Source organism: Panthera onca, chromosome A3 (genome assembly GCF_046562875.1).
Source record: "Panthera onca isolate mPanOnc1 chromosome A3, mPanOnc1 haplotype 2, whole genome shotgun sequence".
Classification (NCBI taxonomy): domain Eukaryota; kingdom Metazoa; phylum Chordata; class Mammalia; order Carnivora; family Felidae; genus Panthera; species Panthera onca.
In genome coordinates, this window is record NC_138341.1 from 23,197,797 (window position 1) to 23,225,291 (window position 27,495).

The 27,495-nt window shown below is 37.4% G+C and overlaps 2 protein-coding genes across 5 annotated transcripts in view; one reads left to right on the top strand and one right to left on the bottom strand.

Annotated features, from left to right (window-relative positions):
* Positions 1-13,258, top strand: part of SPDYA (speedy/RINGO cell cycle regulator family member A) — a 45,176-nt gene extending 31,918 nt beyond the window's left edge. For 3 of the 4 annotated variants that reach the window (XM_060651658.3, XM_078444835.2, XM_078444833.2), the window contains 2 exons: positions 5,638-5,926; positions 12,615-13,258. In XM_060651658.3, the coding sequence (XP_060507641.1) occupies positions 5,638-5,926; positions 12,615-12,703 (378 nt within the window). In that variant the 3' untranslated portion in view covers positions 12,704-13,258. Of the gene's footprint in view, positions 1-5,637; positions 5,927-8,463; positions 8,529-12,614 lie in introns of all 4 variants that reach the window. The other variant, XM_060651668.3, reaches the window with a different exon arrangement.
* On the bottom strand, positions 10,425-25,404 carry TRMT61B (tRNA methyltransferase 61B). Its single transcript, XM_060651632.2, is given in 8 exon segments — positions 10,425-13,002; positions 13,089-13,166; positions 13,873-14,099; positions 14,786-14,877; positions 19,823-20,013; positions 22,937-23,039; positions 24,407-25,269; positions 25,272-25,404. Coding segments are annotated over 8 exon segments (1,731 nt in total). The 3' UTR covers positions 10,425-12,958.
* Positions 25,405-27,495: the final 2,091 nt, after the last annotated feature.

A 27,495-nucleotide genomic window follows, 5' to 3' on the forward strand; every position in this document is an offset into this window, starting at 1 on the left:
ATCTATCAATAAAAAATATATGACTAAATAATATTGTGTGGAGGGCCTTTGATAGGTGTATGAGAGACTCTTCCTGCCCAGAGTTCTTCCGTAGATTGGTTACATTCATAAAAGATAGATAGATAGATAGATAGATAGATAGATAGATAGACAGATAGATATCTGAGTACTAGACACGTTAAAAGTCCTAATGTCAGATTAACAATGAAACAATACAATCTAAAAGCTGGAGTATTTAAAATGTGGGACTTATGCTCAGCATTGAAGGAAAAGCGATACTAAGACAAATAAAGGGAGAGGACATTCCAGAAATAGGAAATAAAGATGTACAAGTGTTAAGGAAGAAATACTAAATATGGAAGGAATAAGAAATTCTGATATTCTGCTTCCTCACTTTAGGTAGCTCTGAACCTAATTTTACATTGTTATGGAAACATTTATAGTTAGAATCAACATCTTTACTTCTACTTTAAAAAACTTTTTTAATGGTTATTTTCGAGAGAGAGAGAGAGACAGAGCAGAGTAGGGGCATAAAAAGAGGGAGACACAGAAGCCAAAGCAGCCTCCAGGCTCTGTGCTGACCGCTCAGAGGTAGGGCTTGACCCCATGAACCATGAGGTCATGATCTATGCTGAAGTCAGATGCTTAAACGACTAAGCCACCCAGGCAGCCCTATTTACCTCTACTTTTTAAAAGCTAATGTAATGAAAATGAAAACATGACAGTCCAAAACCTTTGAGATGCAGCAAAAACAGTGATAAGAGGGAGGTATGTAGAAATACAGGTCTACATCAAGAAGCAAGAAAAGTCTCAAATACACAACCTAACCTACACCTAAAGGAACTAGAAAAGGAACTGCAAATAAAGCCTAAAGCCAGCAGGAGGAGGTAAATAATAAACATTAGAGCAGAAATAAATGATATAGAAACAAAAACCCAGAACAGATCAATGAAACTAGGAGCTGGCTAACTTCCTAGCCAGACTTATCAAAAAGAAAAAAGAAAGGACCCAAATAGATAAAATCATGAATGAAAGAGGAGAGATCACCACCAACACCACAGAAATACAATTATGAAAGAATATTATGAAAAATTATATGCCAATAAATTGGGCAATTTGGAAGAAATGGATAAATTCCTAGAAATATATAAACTACCAAAACTTCAACAGGAAGAAATTTGAGCAGACCTATAACCAGCAAAGAAATTGAGTCAGTAAGCAAAAATCTTCTAATAAAAGTCCAAGACCAGATGGCTTCCCAGGGGAATTCTACCAAACATTTAAGAAGAGTTAATACCTATTCTTCTCAAACAAGAAAGAAAGAAAGAAAGAAAGAAAGAAAGAAAGAAAGAAAGAAAGAAAGAAAAGGAATACTTCCATTCTATAAGGCCAGCATTACTTTGATTCCAAAACCAGACAAAACCAAAGACCCCACCAAAAAGGAGAATTACAGGCCAATATCCCTGATGAACATAATGCAAAAGTTCTCAAGATTCTAGCGAGTTGAATCCAACAGTATATTAAAAGAATTATTCACTGTGATCAAGTGAGATTTATTCTTGGGCTGCAAGGGTGGTTCAGTATTCATAAAGCAGTCAATGTGATACACCACATTTATAGAAGAAAAGAAAAACCATTTGATCTTCTCAATAGATGCAGAAAAGCATTTGATAAAGTATAGCATCCATTCTTGATGAAAACCCTCAACAAATTAGGGATAGAAGGATCATACCTCAACATCATAAAGGCCAAATATGAAAGACCCACAGCTAATATCCTCAATGGGGAAAACGAGAGCTTTTCCTATATGGTCAGGAACAAGATGGGATATCCACTCTCACCATTGTTATTTAACATAGTACTAGAAGTCTTAGCCTAAGCAATCAGACAACAAAAAGAAATAAAAGGCATCCAAATTGGCAGAAGTCAAACTTTCACTATTTGCAAACAACATGATACTCTATATAGAAAACCTGAAAGACTCCACCAAACAAAATTGTTAGAGCTGATACACAAATTCAGCAAAATTGCAGGATACAAAAATCAATGTACAGAAATCTGTTGCATTTCTATACGCTAATAATGAAGCAGCAGAAAGAGAAATCAAGGAGTCAATCCCATTTACAATTGCACCAAAAACCATAAGATACCTAGGAATAAACCTAACCATAGAGGTAAAATATCTGTACTTTGAAAACTATACAACACTGATGAAAGAAATTGAAGATAACACAATGAAATGGAAAAACATTCCATGCTCATGGATTGGAAGAACAAATATTGTTAAAATGTCTATACTACCCAAAGCAGTCTACACATTTATTGCAATTCCTATCAAAATACTGCCAACAGGAGCACCTGGGTGGTTCAATTGGTTAAGTGTTCAACTTAAGCTCGGGTCATGATTTTGCAGTTCATGAGTTTGAGCCCCACATTACACTCTCTGCTGTTAGCATAGAGCCTGCTTCAGATCCTGTGTCCTGCTCTCTCTGCCTCTCCCTGGCTCATTTTATCTCTCTCCCCCTGTCTCTCCCTCTCTCTCTCTCTCTCAAAAAAAAAAAAAAAATACTATGAGTATGTTTCACAGAGCTAGAACAAACAATCCTAAAATTTGTATGGAACCACAAAAGACCATGAATAGCCAAAGCAATCTTGAAAAGCAAAACTGGAAGCATCACGATTCCCAACTTCAAGTTATGTTACAAAGCTTTAGTCATTAAGACAATATGGTACTGGCACAAAAATAGATATAGATCAGTGGAACAGAATAGAAAACTCAGAAATGGACCCACAACTATATAGTCAACTGATCTTAGACAAAGTAGAAAAGAATATCCATTGAAAAAAGTCTCTTCAACAAATGGTGTTGGAAAAACTGGATGGTGACATGCAGAAGAATGAAACTGGACCGCTTTCTTTCACCATACATAAAAATACGAAATGGATGTGAGACAGGAAACTATCAAAATCCTAGAAGAGAACACAGGCAGCGACCTCTGACATCAGTTGTAGCCACTTCTTACTAGACATGTCTCTGGAGGCTAGGGAAACAAAAGCAAAAATGAACTGTTTGGACTTCATAAGATAAAGATTTTCTACAAAGCAAAGGAAACAATCATCAAAACTAAAAGGCAACCTATGGAATGGGAGAAGATATTTGCAAATGACATAGCAGATTAAGGGGTGGCATCCAAAATCTATACTTATCAAACCCAATACCCCAAAAACAAATAATCCAGTTAAGAAATGGGCAGAAGACATGAATAGACATTTTTCCAAAGAAGACATCCAGATGGCTAATAGACACATGAAAATATGTTCAACATCACTCATAAGGGAAATAAAGTGTGCATGTGCGCACACACACACACAATGAGATGCCACCTCACCTGTCAGAATGGCTAAAATCAACAACACAGGAAACAACAGATGTTGGCGAGGATGCAGAGAAAAAGGAACCCTATTACACTGTTTGTAGGAATGCAAATTGGGGCAGCCACTCTGGAAAACAGTATGGAGGTGCTTAAAAAAGCTAGAAATAGAACTACCCTAAGATCTAGCAGTTGCACTACGAGGTATTTACCCAGAGGATACAAAAATATTGATTTGAAGGGGCACATGCACCCCAGTGTTAATAGCAACATTATCAACAATAGCCAAATTATGGAAAGAGCCCAAATCAGTCCATCAAGTGATGAATGGATAAAGATACACAGTGGAATATTACTCAGCTATTAAAAAGAATGAAATCTTACCATTTGCAATGATATGGATGGAGCTACAGTGTATTATGCTAAGTGAAATAAGTCAGTCAGGAAAAGACAAATACCATATTATTTCACTTATATGTGGAATATAAGAAACAAAACAAATGTAACATAGGGGATGGGAAAAAAAAAAAGAGAGGAAGGCAAACCATAATCTTAAGTATAGAGAACAAATTGAGGTTGATGTAGGGGAAGTATGTAGGGGATGGGCTAAATGGGTGATGGATATTAAGGAGGGCACTTGTGATGAGCACTGGGTGTTATATGTAAGTGATGAATCACTAAATTCTACTCCTGATACCAATATTACACTATATGTTAGCCAACTAGAATTTAAATAAAAACTTGAGTGGGGGGAACCTGGGTGGCTCAGTCACTTAAGCTTCTGACTTTGGCTCAGGTCATGATCTCATGGTTCATGGGTTCGAGCCCCACATTGGGCTCTGTGCTGATGATGCAGAGCCTCCTTGGGATTCTCTCTCTTTCCCTCTCTCTCTGCCCCTCCCCTTCTCTCACTCTCTCTCTCTTTCTTTCAAAATAAACTTAAAAATTTTTTGAACTTGGTAAAAATTTTTAAAAATAAAAGATATGTAACTGTTACATGTTTGTTGAAAACTTCTTTGAAGGATTTAAGTAGATTATAAAATAATTCACTAAAGAAATTAGCCTAGCTAGCATTCTTTAGCAATTATTTTGGAGGAGGCCACCGGTACTCTGTTTAAGCAGACTGGTTTTAATCAGGGGGTTTTAAGGTTTTCTTTTCATTTCTAAGTTTATTTATTTTGAGAGAGAGAGAGAGAGAAAGTGGGGCAGAGGCAGAGAGAGAGGGAAAAAGAATTCCAAGTGCAAAATTATCAGTGCAGAGCCTGACGTGGAGCTCAGTCTCACAAACTACAAGATCATGACCCAAGCCAAGGTCAAGAGTTGGACACTTAACCAACTGACCCACTAAAACAAAACCTAAGGTTTTCATTTTTAACAGCAGAAGCCTTTCTTTCTTTCCAAGCAAAATTTTCAAGAGTCCCCACAATTCCCTTCATATGTTGGGAAAGTACCTATATATGACTATCATTTGCCAGCTCCTTACTATGTGATAAGGATTTTACACATATCTAACCCGCCGAAAAGTCCTGTGAGGCAGATAGTATCCTCATGTTAAATATATAGAAACTGAGCCTCAGAAAGTTTAAGTAACTTGCTCAGTATCCTACAGCTAGCAATTGGCAGAGTCAGGATAAGGAAATAGGTCTATCCAGACTCCAAAGGCAGGATTTTATTTAACCTTAGAGAACAGTGCCCAACATGTAGTGAAGAATCATAAGCGTTTTATAATTAATTGTTCATCTAATCCTTGCAACAATCCTCTAACGTAGACAATATTATTCTCTCCATATTATGGATAAGGAAACTGAGGAACAGAGAGGTTATGTAAATTACCTGTGTTATTTACCATTTCCCTTGCCACAATTGCAAACATGTTAAGATTAGCCTAACGTATAGTTAGAAACCTCAACAATGTTATTTTTGACCCAGTATATTCCAGTTAAAAATTATGTGTCATTTTGGACTAACTGTATTATCTATCCCAAACTTAGAATACTCAGAATTGAAAAACCTAGAAGGTTGCTTCAGTCTTATTTCATATTTGAAATAAGTACTTTGTCAGTTATTGTCTTTAGGATCTAAGCAGTGAATCACTTTATAGGTAGTGCTGTCTTATCTGGAGATGCCTTTTTTTTTTTTCCTTAACATCAGTAACTTAGATTTTTAGATCTAGTTATAGAGCTAGCTGTGAGTTTTAATTTTTGTATTTAATTTTACCAAATTTTCAAATCTTATTAAAATTCTAAAAGGAAGCTTTCCACCGTAGGTTATGGCTATTGCCCCAACCCATTATATATGGCAGCGGGAACGCTCTGTGCATCACAGTGGAGCTGTTAGAAACTACAACAGAGATGAAGTTCAACTGCCCCGAGGACCTAGTGCCACCCCAGTAGATTGTTCACTCTGTGGTAAAAAAGGAAGATATGTTACACTGGGATTGTCTTCATCATCTTCATCCAGTGATACAGTAGAGGTGATGGAGAAACATTCTCAGGAATCACACAAGTCAATGGACATAGTAGTCAATCCTTCTCAAGCTTATAGCTATTCTCAAGGTATGATTTAGTAATATGTCAGAATTAGATTTATGCAAGTTATTAACAAACCTCATTTATTGACCTGTAGTCAGTTCTTACAGGCAGGGGTACATAGTAATTTATATATCACATTATGAGTGAATTAGTATTGAAAGTTTTCTCCTTTTCAGTTACTATTTGTCTTGTGTCAGTATCTGTTTTTGTGGTAGTGTACCTAAGCTAAAAGATTTTTAATGTGACTTATGTTACACTGAAACCTAACACACCATGGGTCTCAAGTATTTTAAAGTATTAAGTATTTGAAGAGCCTGAAGCATTTTCTATGAAATGTTTTGTTCAAAAGAAGTTTCAAGAAGAAAATAAATTTACTTGAAATCTCACCAGCTTTATCAGTGATTAACTACTGGTTTTCTTTTATATACTTTTTAAAATTGAGATATAATTGACACAAAATATTGTATTAACTTTAGGTGTACAATATAATGATTTGATATATTGCAAAATGATTACCACAATAGGTTAACATTCATCACCACATACAGTTTTGTGTGTGTGTGTGTGTGTGATGGGAACTTTTAAGATATACTCTCTTAGCAACTTTCAAATACACAACACATATTGTGAACTATAGTCACCCTGTTGTTCATTGCATTCCAGGATTTATTTATAACTGGAAGTTTGTATCTTTTGACCACCTTCACCAATTTTGCCCACCCTGCATCCCTGCTTCTGGCAAACACCAATCTGTTCTCTGTATCTAGTTCATTTTTTGGTTTAGTTTTGTTTTTAGATTCCACATGTGAGATCACATGTTATTTTCTTTTTCTGAAGTATTTCACTTAGCATAATGCCCTCAAAGTCATCCATGTTGTCACAGATGGTAGGATTTCCTTACTTTTTATGGCTGAATGATATTCCATTGCATGTATGGGCATGTGAGTGTGTGTATCATTGTGATTTTTTTTTACATACAGCATAAATGCTTTATTAATAATCACAAATCTCATTGTGGTTTTGATTTGCATTTCCCTGACAATTGGTGATGCTGAACACCTTCTTACGTACCTGTTGGCTATTTGTATGACTTCTTTGGAAAAATGTCTATTCATTTCCTCTGGCCATTTTATTTGGATACTTTTCTTTTGAGTTGTAAGAGTTCTTTATATTTTTTTGGATATGAACCCTTTATCAGAACAGAATGGTTTGCAGATATTTTGCAGATATTTTCTCCCATTCCATAAGGTTGCCTTTTCATTTTCTTGGCTTTCTTTGCTGCACAGAAACTTTTTAATTTGATGTAATCCCACTGTTTATTTTTGCTTTGTTACCTTTGCTTTTGGTGTCAAATCCAAAAACCATTGGCAAGATGAGTATCCTTCCATTTTGGTCTAGTTTTATGGTTTCAGGTCTTACATTCAAGTCTTTAACCTATTTTGAGTTGATTTTTGTGCATGGCATAAGATAGTGGTCTTCATTTCTTTTGCATGTGACTGTCCAGTTTCTCCAACACCATTTATTGGAGAGACTGTTTCCACTTCTTGGCACGTCTTGTCATAAATTAATTGACCATATATGTGTGGGTTTATTTCTGGGCTCTCTATGCCACTCCATTTCTCTATTTGTCAGTTTTATGTGAAAATCATAGTTTTGATTACTGTAGTGTAATATTATACACTTTCCTACTATTTAAAAAAAATTAGAAACATACTATATCTAGGCCTGCTTTTTTTCACTTACCATAAAGCATTTCCCCATGTCATTAGTCTTTGAAAACCTGATTTTTAATCATGACATGGTATAAGTATCATAATTTATTTGCACATTTCATTTTTGTTGGTATTTAAATGGTTTTGCACAATGATATATTAGTTAGAAAATAATCATATGAACTGGAAATACTTTTAGTCGACCACACCATAATTTTCATTCAAATTATGTTTATAAAGGTAGAGTATTTCTGACATTTGAAACCGAGCCAGAATAATATTCTACCAGCAGTGATCCTTTTTACTTCTTATAAAGCCTTTTTTCTAGATTTTCATCCAAGATAGGACTGACAGATTTCTTATAGTTCTGCCTAAATTCTATAATGAACCTCCATTATTTCAGAATATCACGTATTTATTTTTGCTATATCCTTATGAGATTAATAGTGGCTACTGAAGTTTTAGTAAAAGAGAAACTAAACTCTTAACACTCTTCAGGGTAGGGATCACACCTCAATCATTGTTTCATTCCATGGCCATAGTAAATCACTAAACAAATTTGACAGTATAGTCTCTTCCCTTGCAACACCTCCAAGCATAATTTTCATTTGTTCACTTGTATCTTAAGGTAAGTTGGATCTACCATAGGCTAAAGTATAAAATAAAAATTGCCTTTTAACATCTTTCCCTTCTATACCAGCAACTTTTACCTACACTTTTTGGTTCTTATAATAGGTAAGATTTACTAGATGTTTAAAATGTTCCAGGCAATATGTTAAACATTGTACATTGATAATTGCAATGTTCACAGCCAACCCTATGATAAATACTATTATCTCTACTTTGCAGATAAGGAAACTGAGACTTAGAGAGGTTAAATCATTTGCCCAAAGCGGAGCGACATTTGAACCCAGGTCTGACTCTAGACTACAGCCTGAATTTGTAACTATTATGCTCTGCTGCCCCCTTTGATGAAATCTTACCTTTGGTGATGAAAATAAGCTGCCACAGAAGTCTTTTAGCAAACTAAGGACTAAGGAAGTGGTGAAAGCGTTAAGAACCAGCCCTAATGAAAGGTTGTATGGAGTGAATTGGGAGAGAATTCCAACCACAATTTGAACAAATATTTATAGAAAGCAGAACACAAGCAGTTATGGTTTACTCAAGCTAATCCCTGTAGATATCAAAGAGTAGTAACACTCTCTGGGGTGCCTGGGTGGCTCAGGTGGTTGGGCGTCCAACTTCAGCTCAGGTCATGATCTCGCAGTTTGTGGGTCCATGCCACATGTTAGGCTCTGTGCTGATAGCTGAGAGCCCGGAGCCTACTTCGGATTCTGTGTCTCCCTCTCTCTGCCTCTCCCCTGCTCGCAGTCTGTCTCTCTCAAAAATAAATAAACATTAAACAAAAAAAAAAGAGTAGAAACCACAGTGCACCCAGGGAGGAAGGGGCTCTGCCAGCTGGCTTGCTTTGAAGCAAAAGCACAACTTTGACAGATGGTGGGTGAAAAGTGGAGCACTTGACTTAAGGGAGTTGTAAATGGAACTGTGCTTTCATTCTGTCCCTAGAGGAAAGTCCTGAAGCCCTGGTTTAGGATATATACAGATCCTATACAGGAAAGAACAAGTATTTACTCATTACTGTTTTATTCAGAATATTAAAGTTAAATGTAAAAGCTTTTGTTTCAGGATGGCATTTTCAACGTAAATTTTTGATGTAAAGAAAAATTATTAATCATACACTTGACCAGGAAACATATACATTCATTTTCCCTCAATAGGCTTAACTGGGAGTGAGCTCAGTAGGGGTGTGGGGGCATTCAAGGGTAACACAATGTTATCAGGAGCAGTGGACAGTGTCTTACTGCCTCAGCAGCTGATTTTTAGTGATGAAAAAACAAACTCAGAAAAGTCACAATTGTAAGGTAAAACAACAAAACCAGTAAGATGGGACCCAATTCTATCTGAATATGGCCTATTTTAATACTAAATGACACTGTTTACCTTAGGCATTTTTAAGCCTTGTGACACCTAAGTTAATCCCTCTGAAACATGAATATGCAGAGGACTCCTCAGATTTTAGAGTGAAGCCAGAGGAAAAAAGCAATATATCAAACCTTATTCCTGGATCACAGAGACACGCATGGGACAGTACAACTGTTATATAATCTAAAATCAAGTAATTTTTCCTCAAAAAACAAATCCTTATTTAGTTGAGTCACTACAACTGTTCTAGTCATACTGGTTTAAAATCCTAATACCTAATAAAGGCATAATCAGTGTTTGTAAGTTAATGATGTAATAGGGCAATGCTAATTATATTTAAGAGTACAAAAGACTCTAGGGTGAGAGACTTTTTAGAGGCTGTTGAAGGCTTTTTAGAGGAAGTAATATGTGAACTGAACACCACCTAAGTCCTGTTTTGCCCAAAGTTTGAAAGCATATACTCTCACTGTCTCTATAGCCAATGAATAGCTTATCTAGTTATTCCTTCACAATATTTTTTAAATCTACCCTTTTTCCTTACCTCATGGTTATATACTACAACCAATCACCTCATAATGTATACCAAGTGGTACTGTGAAATTGCTGATTCAATTGTTTTTTCCTTCCTTCAAATACTCATAGACACTACTAACAGACTAACTTAAAACAGAAAAATCTCCTTTTACATGACCAGAGAACCCTCAGGAGTTCCCTACTGCCTCTGAAGTAGAGTTCAAACTCCCAAGTCCCCCACAGTCCAAGAGCTGTATGCCTAAATTTCCCCCCAGAACAACCAAGTCAACAGATAAAAACAATACATGATCAAATGTAGGTTTACAGCCATCAGCACATTTTTATTGACCATTAGTGGGTGGAAAAGGTGGGATCTCTGGAAGGTACTAGGAAGACAACGGAATCAGTCACAAATCTGTAGGAGTTTACAGTATGAGAGATGACAGCCAGACATGAATTTAAGAAAGGTTAACTTTAAAAGAACACATCTGTAGGCGGTGCGTGTGGCTGGGTCAGTCAGTGGAACATGCGACTCTTGATCTCGGAGTTGTGAGTTCAAGCCCCACAATGGGTAAAGAGCTTACTTTAAAGATAAAAAAAATAAAAAAGAACACATCTGTCCCATAAGCAAGATTGTTAACATGCTTAGTGTTCAATGGAGACATGGAGAAAGGGCTTAAGCTGGACTTTAACCATATAAATAAATGCTAATTTGCTTATGTAGTTTGGTTTTCAATTCATCTTAATATTTATTAGAATGGACACCGTTAAAGACATCTTGTTCAATTCAACGTCAATAGTTGAATTGAGTGCAGTGTACTGAACAGAAACTAATTACTCTACGTGAAATAGGAGTAGAGGCACAACTTTTCTTTGCTTTTAAGCCAGCCCCTTCTCCAAGTAGTACAATTAGAACTTGCATTTAAAACAATACATGAAGAATTTCACTACTGGTTAAACACAGGACAGAAGAAAAAGGCATGTTCCATGATAGAACTTGAAATTGTACTTCAGGGGTGCCTGGGTGGTTCAGTCAGTTAAGTGACTTTGGCTCAGGTCATGATCTCGCAGTTTGTGAGTTCGAGCCCCACGTTGGGCTCTGTGCTGCCAGCTCAGAGCCTGGGACTTGCTTCAGATTCTATGTCTCCCTCTCTCTCTCTGCCCCTCCCCTGCTCACACTGTGTCTCTGTCTGTCTCTCAATAATAAATAAACTTCCAAAAAAAAAAATATACTTCAGAGCTTCTATGTATCTGAAGTGTTATGAAAACTATAAAGCCATTATTACTCTATGAGTGTTTAGATAGTTACCATAAAGAAATATGACATCAGAAGACTAATCTATTTATATGATTCAGTCTGTTCCCCAAATACAATGAGCGTGATTTTTTTCCAAAACACAGATCTAAGCATGTTAACCCTCACTTCACTAAATCCTTCAATGAGACCCTATTTTTCTTAGGATAGACAAGCTTAAGAGGTCTAGAAGATCCTGCATGACCTGACCCCTACTTATTTTTCGGGTCTCTTTCACTCAACCCCAGCATCACTGGCCTTTTTTGTTCTCATTTTCCCTGCTATAGTTAACTTGTGCTTACCATTCAGGTCTCAGCTCACTTGTCACTTGCATAGGTAATTACTTGGCCAGAGCAAAACCTCTATTGTAGTACTCTGTACTTCTTTGGAGCATATAACAATTTTCTATTTGTGTGATTATTTAATGCCTAGTTAAAGTTTATGGTCTAAAAAAGCAGAGATGTTAAAATTTTCCAAAAAATGAAAAATATGTAAAATGTTATTTAGAATATTTATTATTTTAAATAGCCTAAGGGATAAATCCAGGAATAGCAGCATTTATCCTCCCAGGTACTACCCTTTAAAAACTATAAAACATTGGGGCGCCTGGGTAGCTCAATTGGTTAAGCGTCCGACTTCGGCTCAGGTCATGATCTCACAGTTTGTGAGTTTGAGCCCCCATCAGGCTCTGTGCTGACAGCTCAGAGCCTGGAGTCCGCTTCGGATTCTGTGTCTCCTTCTCTCTCTGCCCCTCCCCAACTCGTGCTCTGTCTCTCAAAAAATAAACAAACATAAAAACTATAAAAACCCATATCTAAACAATAACCTAGCCACTCTACGTTTTTGTTTATCTGTAGAATATAGATAACCTTAAAGATAAGCTACAGCTATTAAATGAAAAAACATTATAAAGTTTAAAACAATGTAGGGTACCTGGTAAATGCTAAATAACTGATGCCTATGAATAATAAACCCCTAATTAATTCTGATGTTCTTTCAAACAAGTTAAAATGATTCTGATAAAGGAGTCAATTGTTACATCTTCTATTACAGTTTTTAAGATGGTTATATGATTCTTATCAGTTTTCCTATTATTTACTATAACCCAGATTTCGCTACTTTTTAAGATACAGACAAGCCATTAAAATATGTACTTAAAATACACAAATACATTAAAATTTATCTTAAAATGCGTATTTTATTTTGATAGCCAACGACCATCAATCAGACAAAGAAAAGAAAACTAATTTTATGAAGAAAGACAAATCTATGGAGTGGTTTACAGGAAGTGAAGAATGAAATGGCTCAACTAAACCAACTTGGAATCATTAACTACAAAATGTCAAACTACAAGACAAGTGTCAAAATGGGACATTTAAATTGTTTTGAAATGTTACACATCTTCCTTCAGCTTTTGTTATTTTTTGAAATTATATGTAAAAGTTATACAAATCATATACAAAAAATTTCAATCTATGAAAGTAGTGTTTTGCAATATAAAGTTCTATTTTGATACCTTTCCTTCTTCACATCAGTTGCTATCCTCTGAGGTACTCAGTTAAGTTGTGGTTTAAACTTCCTCAGCTTGACAAGAAATGCTAATTTAAGGAGAGAGAAAAAAAGTAAGGTCATTACAATAATTAGAAGAAAACACCATTTAATATGACCTGAAAACATCACTCACCTGTATGACCAGTTTGCCAGTGTATAGGTCTAGCAATATAGGGAAATGATCCATATGGAAAATCCGAATGTGATTCTTCTGTTGTAGAACAAAATATATATTATAAGCTACATAAAATATGTTATAATTTGCTCACAAAACTGTTAAAATACAAATTACTGTTTCTTTAAGTTTTTTCTCTCAGACATTTTTTTCAGCATTTGTTTTGGAACTACTCTGCCAGTTATCTTACAAGACAATTTGAAAAGGATTAAATGATAAACTTGTATATGGTTTTATAACCAAATGGGTAAGCTTATATATCATAAATCAATGGATATTTGAAAACTTGTTCAAGAACTAAATAATGTGTACATACAACAAGGACCTAAATTTAGTTCTTTGACAAATTCTAGCAGTGTCCAGAAGTTGCTTTTTGGAATATTAGCCATTTGCATATTAGGTCCTATTCTTTGCCTTCAGTAATAATCACTGATCTAAATTCAAAACATCCTTTAGTATATTTAAAGTATTTCATAAGCCAACCTCCTTGATACAAGTAAAATACAAATATTATAAGAAGTTCAATTCTTCAAAGGTATCAGAGTTTTACATAAAAGGCAAAAAAACATTACTCTGTCCCTTAAGAGATTTTAATTTAACAAAGAAATAGTACATTTCATCTTCTCTAGGGGAAAAAAAAACCCAAATCCCTGAGAAACAGCTCTGATTATTGGTCAATACACTCAGGAGCCTATTCTCGATTTATTATTGCAAACACATATGAAATAAAATTGAAGCTTACCATGGTCATCCTCTTGAAACATCTCATCTTCAATGCTAACTTTCTTTTGAGAATGTAATTGTAAATCTATATTGATTTTAGGTTCTACTTTTTGAGGTAAAGTTCCATTTTTCTGTTTTGCAAGGCAAACCAACCAATCTCTGACAATAACTTCACTTATCTTTTCACATGTGAGAGCAAGTTCACAGATGCGAATTCCATCTAAAAGTTCAATAACCTGTGTGATGCTTTTAGAAAAGTGGAAAAAATGTACTTTAAATTTCTACAAAAATAGTAACTTTATACTTAAGTTCACTATATCTCTTGACCCAAATTCAAAGGCTATAGTTAAATGAAGGGGGAAAAACAAATATGCAAATTAGAGCACACAATAAGCAATTTCATAGAAAGTAAAAAAATACAGAGACCATAATTTAACATTATTGTTCACAATACACTTTTAAAACTTTTCTTCTAAATTGTCAGAAGAAATACACATCTTATATTACCATTTAGGTAAAGGATGATTTAAACAGCAATATAAATTAATTGGGACATACGTCATTTCGTAAGTTTTATGAGATGACCTATATACCTAATTCTAACTCAGTTACAAAATGAACATTTTAACCAAATACTTAAGACAAAATAAAAGTGTATTTAAAATCACATTACAGGGGCACCTGGGTGGCTCAGTCGGTTAAGTGTCCGACTTCAGCTCAGGTCATGATCTTGTGGTTCTCAAGTCTGACCCCCGTGTTGGGCTCTGTGCTGACAGCATGGAGTCTGCAGCCTGCTTCAGATTCTGTGTTTCCCTCTCTCTGCCCTCCCCTACTCAGGCTCTGTCTCTCTCTCTCTGTCTCTCTCTCAAAAATAAACATGAAAAAAAATTTTTTTTAATCACATTACAAAGAAAAATAGCCACATTACTCACTTTGCTAGATATACAGCACATATACCACCCTGTTTAAGATTTGGGTATAAAACAGGCAAAGCAACTTGAGGATTCAACATATCCAAAGCAACCTGTTGAGAGGAAAGCAAATCAGACTGAGTTTTTTTTAAACAAAGCACAAGTTTTCTTTCCTTACTGTGGTATAATGATACACTTTAGAAAGCGATTACCCAGTTACAGTTTTCATTTTTTTAAATATAATACTATTAACTATCATTTTGCTGCTCCCCCCCCAAAAAGCGTATTTACTGTTACACAATTTGTCATAGTACTTGACTATATGAAAATCATAATGGCATGTCTTACACTTGGCAATACTGATAATACAGGAATCTTTCTTTAGCTGTATTTCATATACACATATGTATACAAATACATACTTTATAAAGTTTCACTCAATACTTTAATTCAGCTTTTGGCAATAGGAATTCACATGATCTCAAATATGTATTTCTATGCTCAACAGGAAAGTTATGAATATTAATTTCAGAGATTCTAAAATGTAAGAATCATGTCCCTTGTTTATTTATTCTATATTCAACTGCAGACTATAAGGCTATAACTCACAAAAGCTGTTAAATGAATTCAATGAATAAACGAAATTTTTAAAAATCACTTAAAATAAAATAGGGTCAAAATACAAAATAAAGTGGCTTTCATTGATGGATAACTCTGAATGCTAAGGGTAGTTGGTACAACAACATATTTATTAAATTAGAAATTATTCCATTATTTGTCCTTTTTAAATGGCATTAATGGTTCATCAATCATTATTCATTCACCAAACGTTTACTGAGCACCTTCCATGTGCCAAGCATTTTGCTAAGTAGTAATAAGAAACTCTGTTTCAAGAGAACATATATCCTAATAAAGGGATAGACATTAAACAAAAATCCAATAGATATGTAAATCAGAGGAGGATAAGTGACAAGAAGAACTATAGAATTATAAAGCAAAGTAAGAAGGATACAGAGTAACAAGGAAAGGAAATGCCATTTTATATATAGGTTGGTCAGTAAAGAGACCTGAAGAAAATCATTAAGCTTACCCTGTGGAAATTTAGGGGGGGAAGTATGCTCCAGATGTAAAGAACAGCAAATACAAATGTTCTGAGGCTGTAGGATACTTGGTGAATCTGAGAAGGCCACTGTCACTGCAGTGGAGACAAAAGGGGGAAATGGTAAGAGATGAATTCACTCACAATTCAGTGGCATGAAGTACATTCGGACTTATTAAATCCATACATAGAGAAGATTGAGAGAGGGCAAGGAAGGATGAGGACTTGCAACAAGCAAACAGCATTGTATGCCATGAGCGGTATACATTTTGAAAAGGTAGAGCCAGTTGCAATTAGGATTGGTTGTGGGATGTGAGACAAAGAGGAATCAGGATGAATCCAGTGTTTTCAGCCTAAGCCACAGAAAGAATAGAGATGTCCTTTTCCAATGAGGAAAATGATGAAGACTATGGGAGGAGCAGGCTTGGCAGAAATAATCAAGAATTCAGGTTTGGACATGAGTTTAAAATGCCTATTAGATTCCAAGGAAAGATCCCAGTGACTGAATCAAAGGGTCAAGACGATGAACATTAATGGGTTTCTCTGGGTGTAGTTTGTCTATGTTATTGACGGGACCAAAAATCAGACAACCAAGAAAACTGCCAATCCTGTTGAATACTCTCTTCTCAGTGAACATTTCCATCTAGTCACTCAAACCAGAAACTTGTTGGGAGTCATCATTTTCTTTACCTTGAACTCTCTTTTGAGGATCTGTGCAGTTTTGACACTTCTGTTTGGATTAAAATTATCCAGCCCCACAAATATACCTCTGAAGTATTGTTCAAAGTCATCCTACTGCTAATGCCTTAGATCAGGACCTCATTGTATCTTGTTGAAACATTACAATAGCTTTCTACATAGACTCACAGCTTCCGTCATTGCACCACAATTACTCTAAAATAGAAGAGTACACTTATCTTGATGAGTAGTAATACATGGAATTGCTGAACCACTATATTGTACACCTGAAACAGATCACTGTATGTTAACTACACTGGAAAAAAAAAAAAAAAAAAAGAATTACTCTAAAATGGGAATTTGGACATTCTGCTTCCCTATTAGGAACTCATCGGTAGTGGGGCGCCTGGGTGGCTCAGTTGATTAAGTGTCTGATTTGATTTCGGTTCAGGTCATGATCTCGTGGCTCGTGAGTTTGAGACCTGCATCAGGCTCTGTGCTGACACCTCAGAGCCTGCTTGAGATTTTCTCTCCTTTTCCCTCTCTTTCTGGCGCTCCCCCCACCCTCTCCAAAATAAATAAATTTAAAAAAAGAAAAGAACTCATCAGTTGTTCCCGTGACCTGTAAGATAATGTCCATATGCCCTAGCTTGATACATACGTAAGTGTTCTTCATTATCTAGCCCCTGATGACATTTGCAGTTTCATCTCATGACACCTAATTTCTACAGTCGTGGTATTCCACACTTGTGAGTCTTTACAGTAATTGTATGTCTATCTTCTAGAATGAAAGCTCCTTTAAATGTATACTTCATTTCTGTCTTAGCATAGTACATTGCAGTACAAAACAGGTCTTTAATAAATGCTTATTGTATCAAGAAACAGTGGTTCAATAATTCAGAGAATGATGATAATCCCCCAGTTAGATGAGTAAGGTATATATATTCCAGTGAAGAAGGTGACCTTTGATCTAAACTTTGAAGGAAAAGTAGAATTTAAACAGGTGAGGAAAAGGAGAGAAATAATAAGATGAAAATCATAGCTAATATTTCTTTAATGCTTACTATACATGAGGCACTGTTCTATGCACTTTATATGAAGTATCTTATTTAATCCTCAACAACTCTATGAAATAGGAAATATTGTTATCATTCCTGTTAATATGTGAAGGGACTGAGGTACAGAAAGATTGAAGTAACTTACCCAAGGTCATCTTGGCTATTATGGGAGCCCGAGTGAACCAGGCTGAGTGGACTCCGAAACTTATTTCCCTCTTCCCCGTTCCCTTTCTCTCCTCAGAGATAATCATTGTCCTGAAGTTGGTAATGTTCCCAAGTAATTTTATACTTTTACAACATATGTGTATTGCTACAAACGATACATGGTACCGTTTTACGTAGTTTTAAATTTTACATATACACACATTTTTTATAATGCTTTTTTCACTAAACATCATGTCTTTGAGATTTACTGATGTAAATATAATACACTATTTCACTATGTTAAATAATACTATTTTTAGTATCCCATTGTGTGCATTCCCCTTCTGGTGGTTAGGCTTTTTAAAATTTGTCAAAAATATTTTATTAGCCATTTTTTCTCCTTTTGTTCTCTTTGTGGTTTTCCATCTTTTTTGTTCAGTTTAGCATCATTTCGGATGGCAGGAGTATGACTCCTCCTATATTTCTCATACTGATAAACATCTGGCACTATGCTCAAGAGTCCGCTGAATAAATCTAGTAAGGAATATTCTTTCTTTTAGATCAAGGATGGTTCAGCAGGTTTCCAAAAAGCTTCAATGATATCATTAGAATCCTTGTGTGTCATGATCATCAAACAAACTTCTGATGACCAATTAACCTCCCAGGTATCTATGACATTCTTATGGATAGCCTAGGTAGAGAAAAAAAAAAATTGGGGGAGAGGGGCCCTTACTGAGCTATAATATGCAAAACAAACAAGGATAAAGAAAAAAAACTGTATGGGGCACCTGGGTGGCTCAGTCGATTAAGTGTCTTGACTACAGCTCAGGTCATGATCTCACAGTTCAGAGTTCAAGCCCCGCATTGGGCTCTGTGCTGATAGCTCAGGGCCTAGAGCCTGCTGCAGATTCTGTGTCTCCTTCTCTCTCTGCCCCTCCCCCATTTGCACTCTGTCTCTCTCAAAAACATTAAGGGGAAGAAAAAAAAAACAGAATTGTGGTCCTTGTGTCCAGGATCTGTGTCACCAAAACTATAGACTTTAAGAACGTTAGAGATAGGAACCAGTCTTGATAAAAATCTCATTTTTCAACCAGTTTCCCTCATAAATGTCCTAAAGTAATCCAACTTTCCAAAAGCCAATTAAGAAAAGCAAAGAAGACTCCTTACCTAGACCTCAGTCTGTAGTGTCAAGCTATGAAATGATAATGGAATCATTAAGGATAAGGTAACTTATTCGAATTCTGAGGGGCACCTGGGTGGCTCAGCTAGTTGAGCATCTGACTTTGGCTCAGGTCATGATCTCATAGTTCATAAGTTTGAGCCCCATGTTGGGCTCTTTGCTGACAGTTCAGAGCCTGGAGCCTGCTTTGGATTCTGTGTCCCTCTCTCTCTCTGCTCTCCCCAGTGCTTTCTCTCTCACAAAAATAAACATTAAAAAAAATTTTTTTTAATAAATAAAGAATTCTGAAACTCTGAGGCCACCTAATACCTCCACGTCCCACATCTCCACCATCACTGGTCACAGCCTAAAATATCATCCTGTCATCAACTATCCTTCTCCCCTAACTGAACCTCCCAGTGCTCTCCTTACAAATCCATCCGCTCCACTTTCTGGAGCTGTGTTCATAACAAATGCCTCTGTCCTCAACATCTTTAATGAGCGCTCATCTACATCCTGACATTAACCGTCCAAAGATTCTTCTTGGCTATTCTCTCACAAATGGAGGCTATTTATTCCCCCAAATCTCACAACGTGAAGTCAGGCACTAGGATCAATATGCTTCCAATGCTGCTTCCAAATTATTATTCCTTTATCCTGGAAATGCTGAAGTTCATGATATTCAGTCACTCCTCTTCGTATTTGGTTTGGTTATTACTCCACAGTTATTAACAACTTTGACATCTGATTCAGTATGTCTTTCTACTCTAAATCCTATCATGATATTAAAGGAAAATATTCCTCCTACAGATAGAAATGGTGCAAATAATGAAGGAAGAGCCTTCCGTATAAAGTATGATGCCTGTTTTCTTTGTAGTCAGTATTAGATAATATCATAGCACCCACTTTAGAAAACTTACCGCATCAAATGTTAAAGATTGTATATCTTCAGTTGCTCCTGAAATATCCTTATGAATAAAATTCACATTGTCTGGCCACTCTTCTACATGACTTATTTTCCATGAATCACACCAGTTTTTATAATTCTTCTTAGCCAATTCAAGGTGGTCTTTTCGTATTTCAAAACTGAGGACTTGTCCTTGTGATCCCACTTAATTAAAAAAACAACTTATGATATTTCATTGTATTTATTAGTTCATAAAAGATTATAAAAACTTATTTTGCAAAGGTAGTACATGGATGTGAAAAAATAATACAAATAGTGCATGGTGTAATATAAATAATACAAAACTCTCTATCGCATCGCAGAGCCTTAATCAATCTTCTTCAGAGGCAACCATGTTACTTTGGTTACCTACTTTACCATGTAAAGTGTCTCTCGCTGTTTTTAACACACATTAAAACATACGTGTATTATATATACTGTCCCATGCTTACCTTCTTACTTACCAGTGATATTTCAGTGATTAATGATCTACTACATTCTTTTTAAGAGCTATTATGTTCCATCGTATGGCTATTCCATAGTTTATTTAACCAATCACCTACTGATGAACATTTAGCTTGTTTCTAGTCTTATGCTATAACAAACAATACTGCAATGAAAATTATTTTCCCTAAATCTTTGTATTCATGAAATGACAGTCCTAAAAATGAAATTGCTAGCTCAAGAGGTATGTGAATTTTTTATTTTGAAAATCGTTACAAAATTATCCTCCAGAAAAATGATACCAATTTACACTCTACCAACAATGTAGTAGAGTGCTTATTTCTCCATACTTTCTTCAAGAAAGAGTTTTCAAACTTTTTATCTGTGTCAATCTAAAAACTGAATATAGGGGTGTCTGGATGGCTCAGTGCATTAAGTGTCTGACTTTGGCTCAAGTCATGATCTCGCAGTCTGTAAGGTCAAGTCCTGCATGGGGCTCTGTTCTGACAGGTCAGAGCCTGGAGGCTGCTTTGGATTCTGGTCTCCCTCTCTCTCTGCCCCTTCCCTGCTCATGCTCTGTCTCTTTCTCTCAAAAATAAACATTAACAAAATTTTAAAAAAGGAAAACAAGAAAATATAAGTAAGTAAAAACTGAATAACTTATCACTGAAGTTATAATTTACATTTCTTTAGTTATGGATGAAGTTAGGCCTTTTATTTTTGTTTTAGTACAAGCTTTTTTTTTTTTTTTTTAACGTTTATTTTTTTAGAGAGCGAGAGTTAAAGAGCAACCAGGGAAGGGGCAAAGAGGGAGCAAGACAGAATCCCAAGCAGGCACCACGCTGTCAGCACAGAGCCCAACACAGAGCTCAAACTCACAAACTTTGAGATCAAGCCCTGAACCAAAACTAAGAGTTGGATGCTTAACCCACTGAGCCACCCAGGTACCCCAGCCATTCATACATTTAAAAGAGATTTGTATTTTTGTGTGTGTCTGAAAAACTTTTAAACTGTTTACCATGGTAATAGTGGAATTTCTGCAAAAGACTAATATGTATTTTAATTTACAGCAAAAATTTTCCACCCACCTCTGTTTGAGGTGATTTGAATATCATTTGGAAGCTGTCCCACATCAGTCTGTAGTTTACTAATGGAAAGTTTAAATTTATTTATTTATTTATTTGTAACGTTTACTTATTTTTGAGAGAGAGACAGAGCATGAGCGGAGGAGGTGCAGCGAGAGAGGGAGACACAGAATCCGAGGCAGGCTCCAGGCTCTAAGCGTCAGCACAGAGTCCAATGTGGGGCTCAAACTCACAAGCTGCGAGATCATGACCTGAGCTGAAGTTGGACGCTTAACCAACTGAGCCACCCAGGCGCCATGAAAACTTTAAATTTAAAAAAGAAAAATTTTTTAATGTTTATTTATTTTTGAGAGAATGAGACAGAGAGAGAGAGAGAGAGAGAGAGAGCGTGCGCGTGTGCACGTGTGAGCGAGTGGGGGAGGGGCAGAGAGAGAGAGAGGCAGACACAGAATCCTAAGCAGGCTCCAGGCTCTGAGCTGTCAGCACAGAGCCCGATGCGGGGCTTGAACCCATAAACTGTGAGATCATGACCTGAGCTGAAGCTGTATGTTCAACAGACTGAGCCACCCAGGGGGCCTCTCTAATGAAAAGTTTAAATTCAAGGATGTCTTTTGAAATGTAACTCCAGCTGCAATGCATCATGTTCTCAAAAGATAAAAATGAGTGATAACAATAGCATAAGCTAAACAATTAGAAAAGAAAATTATGGAGAAAAAAATCCATCCCAAAAGTAAATAGCAATAATTTGATCACTCATAGTTTGGGATTATTCATGCCATGACACTCCTCTGATACTATAGATGTTAGAAATATGGGCACTCCTCTCATAAATTTTTTATAAATTCACTCTATCAAATGCCTTTAGGAATCAGTCACTGTGAAGAAATTACTGCCTTTACCTATGTACAGAAAAGAATCAAACAAAAGATTTGAGGAGGCCAGAATGAATTTCCTGACCTTGTATAAACTGGATTATGTTTGTATGTGATGGCATTAGGTCAAAGAACAAAAGGTTTAATTCAGTGTATTTCTATCTGTACTCTTTATAAAATCTACCCATATACACCTTCAACAGCTGTAACAAAGTTTATTATTTAAAAAAGAATTCAGGAGGATTATGAGCAAGAGGAGACATGAGGAGGTTTCTGTGATGCAGCAACATTCCTTGTCTCGATCTGGGTGACGAGTACTTGATATGGTTACTACATTAAAAATTCTTTGAAGTCTACACACTTATGATCAGTGCACTATGGCTACGTTACATCCCAATAAAAAGTTTAGTTTAAAAAAAAAAAAAAAAAGGAAGAAGCCCTAAAATACATGGAGGGAGCAAGAGAAAACACAGAAAATGGAGAGAGGGTTACAAAGAGAATGACTAGAATGAACGTACAATATGGAAAGAAAAATAGTTGCCTGCATTTAGTTTCAAGGAGAATGCTCTTGATCACAAAGTTATGTGAATATTTTCTAAAACATCTTCATTTTACTTTCTGTTATTAGGAAAGATCGAACATTTTCTTTGCCCATCTAAACCCTGCTCATTTATCCCAATCTCTTACCTGCTTTGGATAAAAATAAGCTCATTCCACCAGAGCCTGAGCCAGCTTCCAAAACAGTATCACCTGGGTGGATGTCCATCATCGACAGTATCATATTCATATCCTATGATTGAAACACAGTATAGGTGGGGGCGCCTGGGTGGCGCAGTCGGTTAAGCGTCCGACTTCAGCCAGGTCACGATCTCGCGGTCAGTGAGTTCGAGCCCCGAGTCGGGCTCTGGGCTGATGGCTCGGAGCCTGGAGCCTGTTTCCGATTCTGTGTCTCCCTCTCTCCCTGCCCCTCCCCCGTTCATGCTCTGTCTCTCTCTGTCCCAAAAATAAATAAAAAAAAAAAAATAATAATAAAAACGTTGAAACACAGTATAGGTGACTCAGTGACCAATAAATATGTACTAAGTACACACTCTTACCAAACACTGTGTTGGACTCAGAGAAGAAAGGTGTGAAAAAAAAGGATTAAACTCTGGTCCAGTCTACCAAGAGCTTATATTTTACTTGATGAAATAAGAGATTCAAGAATTGGTTAGTAAATAAAGCAGCACTTTAGCATAATACCAAAATTACAGACATTATGTAACAATAGGAGTTCAAAGAACAGAGAAATCAGCAGAAGGCCCTCACTTAAAAGACGTAGAGAATTTAAGGAAACAATCATGAAGTAGAACCGGTATGACCATGATTAAAAACTGAAATAAACCACTAGCAATGGACGATTATGATAAAACTAACAAGGAACCCTAAGAAGTTCATTTATTTATAAAGAATATCTTTTATGTTTAGTGTTCAGTGTCAAATGTTTTAATACAAAAATTTTTTCTCTAAAGAGAAAAAGCATTACCCCTAGTAACATGGCTTATTAAATGACGATTAAAATGTCTCCATATGGTACTAAAAGAGTTGAACATTCTCGAGTCCTGAATTTGCAAACTTAATGGTTATGGGAAACAAATGTAAGTACTTATTAGTGCCTCGTTAGTCCACATTACTCTGTATAGTTAGTCAATATTCTTTTCACTTTGCAGATGAGAGAACTGACACTCCGAAATTAAAATTAAAGGTGACTGTTTCCTCCTAAAATTAGCAATCATAAGATATGCAAAATTCATATGCATTGTTTTATTTTATTATTATTTTTTTAAGTCTGAGAATAATTTAAATGTTCTGAGATGTGCTTTTTTTTTTTTAATGTTTATTTTTGAGAGAGAGAGAGCATGAGCAGGGAAGGAGCAAAGAGAGGGAGACACAGAATCCAAAGCTGGCTCCAGGCTCTGAGCTATGAGCACAGAGCCCCACGCGGGGCTCAAACCCACTACCCCTAAGATCGCGACCTGAGCCAAAGTCGGAGGCTTAAACCGACTGAGCCACCCAGGCGCCCCTGAGATGTGCTTTAAGTACATGAATCAGGACTGCAGTTCCGCATCCGTTTTGTTCTTTCTGGAACCAGCACACACTTAATTCCCACCGCATTACCTTCGGATATGTTATGGCAGGCCCTCTTTTCATCAGTAACACATAGTCTTCCAACGCCGGCCTCCTCAGCATGAAGTGCTTCCCAGAGGAACTCCTCAGTATCTGGCCGGGAAACTTCCCCACGATCTCGCTGAACGGGACTGTCCCCCAGCTACTATTTAAGTGTCCGGCGTTACTCAACCTAAATAATTTTTTAAATTGTGTTTCTCTCTTCCCCGTCTCGGCTAAGATCAGCTCCCCAGCGCGAAAGGGCCCCTCTCTGGAAGTCGACCGGGAAGAGGAGCCATGAAGCTCTTCTACCTCGGTCCCGGACTGGGCCAGGGAGGGCGGCAAGGGACCCCCGGCTCCCCGGTGAGCGGGACCGGGCTGGCCCTGGTCTCCGCTCGAGTCCTCGCGCTCTTGAGGGGGTGACTCCTCTCGTGGCGTCGGCAGTCTGAGGCTTTCCAGCGACGAAAAACGTCTGGTCCCAGTGCCTCGGACGCGCGGAGGGAGAGACGGGGGCGACTCTGTGCCGGGGGCTTTCCTCCGTGCCGCTCCGCGCCGTCCCTCTCCATCCCGTGCGTCTCTAGGGGAGGATTCGCAACACAGTGACCGGGCTGTCTCCAAAGGCTCTGGCCCAAGGCCGCGCAGGAAGGAGAAGGTCGTGAGCCCAGGCCATCTCCGAAGGAGCCGCAGCCGTACGAGGCCCTGACCGCGCCGCGCGGCTGGCAGCATGGTCTCCGGCGCAGGCGCCGTCGCACACAGTGACGTGAGGCCGTTCGAGGCCCTCTCGCGGCCACACGCGCTGACGCAGCCGCCGCTGAGTATCCGCAGCTTCTTCGCAGGAAGAGCTCTGCGACTGCGCGTGAGTGCAGAGGGGCCGAGGAGGCCGAACTGGGGGTGTCGGGGCCCCCGGGTGTCGCTGAGTTAACTGTCTCTGGAGCGAGTCGCACTCCCGCGCGGGGGCCCATTTTCCAACTCGGAATGTGGGCCGAGTAAACAGTTGACCGCTGACCCATTCCGCCAGCCTCACCCCGGGGACAGGAGGCTTAAGAGAGACAAAAGCTGTCAAAGCGCTGTGTAAACTGAAGTCTTGCACCAGCGTAGGCTCAGTAGCCTTCAGGAACACTAACGCCACCTGGTCACCCCCAAGATGTCGGAGGAAAAAGCCCAGAGATGCGTTTGGCTGGCGGCGTTTGGACCGGCCATCCGCTGACCCGCGTTCTTTCCCTGACCGCGAAGTCCCACCCCCTCACCCCCAACCCTAGCAAGTCCCTTGGACCGGGCTCTGACCCTCTGCATGCCTGCCCCAGGCCCAGGGAGTCCCGAAGGGCCGATTAAAGTGATAGTAGTCACTGTGTGCTTATTTAGCAGAATTGTTTTTGATAATTAAAATATAACAATTAATGTTACCACCCCTAAAACTAAGTAGAATCATCTTTAAGGGTGGAAAAGGTCATTGCTAAAATAGGGTTGTAGGGTACAGGGGTATTACAGGCTGAATTTAATCCCTTCAGGATTCATATAGCCCAGTCCTAATCCCCAGTACCTCAGAATGTGACTGTATTTGGAGATAAGGTTAAAGAAACAATTAAGTTAAAATGAAGTCACTAGTGTGGGACCTAATTCACTATGAGTGGTGTCCTGACAAGAAAAGGAGATTAGAACACAGGAACTCAGGGAAGACCAGCTAGACAGGCAGCAGATGTCCATCTACAAGCCCAGGAGAGAGTCCTCAGAAGAAACCAAACCTGCCCACAATTTGGCCTATGTGTTCCAGAACTGTGAGAAAATAAATTTCTGTTGTATAAGCAAAAAAACAAAAAAAAACACAAAACATCGACTGGATTTTTGGATTCTTTTTTATTGGATCTCTTTAAAAATCATTTATTCAGGTTTTGGCACCCTACCCCAAAAGAATGAAATAAAAATAAATTTATTTAATCCTAAAACCAAAACAAAACCAGGAAAAGGTTATCTTTGGAGTCCAAGGTCTAATTTGACATTAAATGTCACTAACTTGTTTATTAATTCAGTTGTTTATTAATTCAGCACTGTGTTAGAAATAAGCATTCCTCCTTTATGCATAAGAAAACTGACCCAGGGAGGTTAAATTATTTGGGCAAGGTCCCAAAGCTGACAAGCGGCATGACAGGGTTTCTGACCTAGGTCAGTCTGCTTCAGCAGTCCACGCTCTTTGTACTGTAACACCCCTTCCCAAAAACTGGTCAACAGTACAATTGAATTTAGAATTCAAGTCAAAATATGCTCAAAAGGCTATGAATTCAGTTTCAGTTTGATAAAAGAAGTCTTTTTGTTGCTTTTGAAGATAAATTAAAACTTTCTAAACTGTGCTTTCTAAAACATCAGCCACCACAAACTCCATTATCAGGTTTCTCTCTTTCAGTCCTAAAAATGAATAAAGAAACTGCTCTGACCCTCCACCCCAACTGTTCGTCTCACTTCTGTTTTTTATTTGTTTGTTTTGATTTGCTTTTAAGGAAGTTTTCTTGTTTTGTTTGTTTGTTGAGAGAGAGAGAGTAGGGGGGCGGGGAGGGAGAAGGGCAGAGGGAGAGAGAGAATCCTAAGCAGGCCCCACACTCAGTGCAGAGCCCCACTTACTGCTCTCCATCCCATGACCCTGGGATCATGACCTGAGCCAAAATCAAGAGTTGGACGCTCAACTGACTGAGCCGCCCAGGCACCCACCTATGTTTTTTAAGAAAGTTTCTATGATTTTAAGAAATCTTTTTATTATTACTCCCAAATGAGGGCCTGGGTTGGCACTGTCTGAATCCTAAGCCCTACTAATGGTTTTAAAATTTATCATTCCTGCTTTATTATCTCTTAAAGATGATTAAATTGTATTTGGCTGTTATCTCAGAAGGAGTAGGGCTTGGAAAGAAGAAGATATAATGACAGAATGTGGGAAATAAGTTTACATATCTTTGATTGCTAACATAGACTGTAAAAAGCAAATAGCACCCCTTTTTACTATTTGAATAAGACACGATGTAATAAATCTTTGTTGTACACACATCTAATGAAATACATTAACATATGTTGAAAAATACAATTAATCCTTATTAATTGATGATCTTTCAGAGCAT